Source organism: Ziziphus jujuba, chromosome 2, assembly GCF_031755915.1.
Source record: "Ziziphus jujuba cultivar Dongzao chromosome 2, ASM3175591v1".
Lineage (NCBI taxonomy): Eukaryota > Viridiplantae > Streptophyta > Magnoliopsida > Rosales > Rhamnaceae > Ziziphus > Ziziphus jujuba.
In genome coordinates this window covers 33650467-33654358 of record NC_083380.1, presented here as the reverse complement: position 1 = coordinate 33654358, position 3892 = coordinate 33650467, and the positions used below count along the sequence as shown (strand labels likewise).

Sequence of the window (3892 nt, the reverse complement as noted above, 5' to 3'; positions counted from 1 at the left end):
ATTTACACATTGTCTCTTTTTAATTGTCAAATAAGCCTTAGTTTAGTGCAAATAAGTTTAGCTAATTTAGTAGTAAACCTTTCATATTTATATTATCCTTCTCTTCGATTATTCTCTCTTTCACAATAAAAATCATAACCTTATCTAATTTTTAACTTCACATGCCAGTGTCAAAAATTAACTAAGTTAGTATGCCACTCATGTCCACATGAAAAAAAACTTAACATGCTACTAATTGTTCTTGATATATGTTATGATCAACATTTTTACGTAATTCTAAAATTTTTATTTTGTAATTGTTTTTTCAAATCCAAACTAAGTTTATAGAAACATCTTTAGTAGCTTTTTTAATTATTTTCTATGCGGCATAGATGTTTTTATTTTTTATTTTGATTTCATTATATTACAATAATTTGTACCCTGAAAAGAAGAGGATGTTTCTTGAATCTAAACCTTATGATGTTTGTATGAGGAGCTTATCATTAGAACCATCTCACTTGAGTATGTGACAAAGAGGTTGGAAGGGCTTTCTGTATATGTGGTCTAAATGTATATTTAATAGACAACTGTCAAGCCAAAAATTACTCTGTAATGATTCTATTTAAATTCTAATAAATTAATAATGTATCAATTAATTATTTTTCTTCTTAATAATATATATATTTTTTTCATAACAAGTGTTTTTGATAGATTTTTTTCATAAGCATGTTAATAAATATTTGTTTTGCCCCTGTAAGTAAGTTGTCTCACGTTCTTTGCTTATTATTTAGAATATTAATGCCGAGTCTTCCTCTAGAAATTTCCTTTGTCTCCCCATCACATGCTGTATGAAACTTTAAATTGTCTATATGAACCATTCGGCACCTGTTTTTCTGTGGATATGCATAAGGTTGTTTCCTAAGGATGCATGTAGGAATCTGATTTCTTCTCATAAGGGCGGCCAAATAAATAAGCCTGAAATACTATTAGCTGCCATCATGTAAATGAAACTTGGGTAACCTCAAATATTGAGATTAAATTGAGAGAGATGATAGACTTCACTGCAGCACTCTCCTTGTTTCCAACAGCACTGATACCATTCAAATATATATCTTTAAAGAAAAGCATGTGAAAACAATAAAATTCATGTTGATTCTACTAGCAGCTCTTGAAATTCATGAGACCAAACAAGGTGGGTTTTTCGCCGTACCCATCACCAAGTGCTCCACCAAGGGCTATAATTTATATAATATTTTATTGGTTATTATATATATATATATATATATGTAAAAGGTATTCGCAAGTAAACATACATATATTCTTTCGCAATATGAATTAAACCACAAAAATATGTTCTTATATTTGTAGAAATCTAAAAGAGAAAAATGAGAGAGAGAATTTTTCTTAGCTTTATATCCAGGAAGACATTGAAGTTTCGCTCAAATGCTGTTAGTCCGTGGGCTTGTAGCATTCTTCAATAGTGAAGTTAGAATGCCGAAATGTTTGGGGAGTCAAGTAATCAATTTTCTTACCACCTATGTTCGGTGTGGCCAGCCCATTGGATTTTCAATAGGAAACAAAGAGGAATAAAAAAGAGACAGCTAGTAATAGGCTTGCAGAAATTATTGCTTGTACCTCGGTACGATGGTTTGAGGACTTATATCTATTTAGATTTAAACAATTTAAACAAATTGAACTATAGAATCTTAATAATGCAGATATTTAGAAAATGAATCTAGAAACATCGTTTTCTGACCTTTCTTTTACAGCCACACGTTTTATTAGATATTTTCAATAAACAGATATTTTTAGCCAGGAGATGCTCACCATTAATTTATCAGTTTCATTTGGTTGTTTGATATATCGTAGTCAGAAGAGAATAGTGTTAATTAATTATGTATATCGAGAGAGAGAGAGAGAGAGAGAGAGAGAGAGAGAGCTCTAGTTTCATATATATATATATATATATATGGAGAGGGGATTAGTTTGGTGAAGCTCGATGAAGATTAATCCTTTGTCACAAAAACCATCACCATGGAGGAGCTGATGATGAAGAAAGAAAATAAGTTTCACATAGCATTGTTCCCGTGGCTAGCATACGGCCATCTACTGCCATATCTTGAGGTGTCCAAGTTGTTAGCTGAAAAGGGTTATAGAGTAACCTTCATTTCAACCCCTAAAAACATACGTCGCCTCCCTAAACTCCACCAAGCTTTGTCTGATTCTTGTCTGATCAATTTTGTAGAGCTTCCTTTGCCCGAAGTTGATGGTTTACCAAATGGCGTGGAGTCCACCGCCGACATTTCCATTCAAAAAGTCCCCTATCTTAAAAAAGCTTATGACATGCTCCAGCCCTCTTTAATTCACTTTCTTCAAGCTTCTGACGTTAACTGGATCATCCATGATTTCGTCTGTTACTGGGTACCCCAAGTTGCAACTCAACTCGGCATCAACTCCATTTTCTTTCACATAACCAATGCCACTTCTCTTGCCTTTGTTGGCCCACCGTCGGAGTTGACTGGGGGTCAGCGCCAGAAACCTGAGGATTTCACTGTTGTCCCAAAGTGGATAGACTTTCCTAGCAATGAGGCTTTCAAGTTGCACGAGATGGTGAGCCATTGGGACTGCATGGACCGGGACGTAGCAGATTTTGAGAGATTTGCACATGCCATTCAAGGTTGCCAGTTTGTGACCATGAGGACTTGTCCCAAGTTTGAAGCCGACTCGTTGAGTCTACTCCAAAAGCTTTACGGGAAACCAGCTGTCCCCATTGGATTCCTGCCACCTCATCATTCCAATTCCGTGCAAGGAGATGATGATGAGATCAAATGGAAAACATTGAAAGAGTGGCTGGACAACAACAAACACAGGTCTGTGTTTTACATTGCATTTGGAACCGAGGTGAGTTTGAGTCGGGATATGATGCACGAGTTGGCATATGGGATTGAGAAATCCAGACTGCCTTTTATCTGGGTGCTCAACAATCGTCCACTGGTTGAAGGTTTATTAGGATCGGACCATATAATTCCACCCGAATTTGAAGCCCAGGTCTCAGAACGTGGTCTTATATGGAGGGGCTGGGCACCCCAACTCAGGATCTTGGCCCACTCGTCAATTGGTGGTTTTTTGACGCATTGCGGTTGGGGCTCAGTTATTGAAGCACTGGGATTTGGCCTGCCATTGATTTTGTTTTCCGGCGCCAGTGCAGATCAAGGATTGATTGCTCGGCTTATGCAAGAGAGAGGTGTTGGGTTGGAAATACCAAGGGATGACAAAACCGGGTCATTCACGAGTGACTCGGTGGCCAAGTTGATTCGCCGAGTGATGGTAGATCAAGAAGGTGAGTCAGTGAGGGCAAATGCATGGGCGATAAGAGACATCTTTGGGAACGTGGAATTGAATAACAGATGCCTAGACGAGTTCATTAAGTGCCTTGAGACTTTTGCTGCTTGAACTCATTTTATTAATTACGAATTGCTTAAATTTTAGCCCTGAAACTTTCTTAAGTTTGAACGTACTGTATTTTATCAAGTTGAGTTGTTTTCTTATTACCCAGAAAAAAATAAAGGTTGAGCTGCTTTTCCATTTTTTTTTCCCCTTATATTTTCTTCCACCTACAGTACAGTAACTGCATGTTTGTCTATATGATGGAAATGAACACTCGCGCCTATTCATATGGAATAATTATTGTGGCCGGTGACTGCTCAATATTTGACCTATTTTGCTGTCATTTACCAAAGTATATAGGGCAAAACTTGATTTTTTTTGGGTACAAATTCGTATGGTATCCATCGGCCGGACCTATATGCAGAACTTATACAATTTTGTATCTAGAGATTACCCAAATCCCAGATTCATGGAATTTTTGTTAAGTACTAGGTGTGCCCATGTGCATGTATGTGACTTAATTTGA

At 36.7% G+C, this 3892-nt stretch overlaps 1 protein-coding gene across 1 annotated transcript; it reads left to right on the top strand.

The window, feature by feature from the left end:
- The first annotated feature begins 1860 nt into the window (after positions 1-1860).
- Positions 1861-3582, top strand: LOC107419712 (UDP-glycosyltransferase 91C1-like). Its single transcript, XM_016028485.4, has one exon. The coding sequence runs from the start codon at positions 2014-2016 to the stop codon at positions 3430-3432; it is 1419 nt and encodes a 472-aa protein (XP_015883971.2). The 5' UTR covers positions 1861-2013; the 3' UTR covers positions 3433-3582.
- The last annotated feature ends 310 nt before the right edge of the window (positions 3583-3892 follow it).

What these genes read in the sequence shown, in the direction of transcription:
- LOC107419712 (XM_016028485.4), top strand. Translation starts at nt 2,014, where the DNA reads ATGGAGGAGCTGATGATGAAGAAAGAAAATAAGTTTCACATAGCATTG.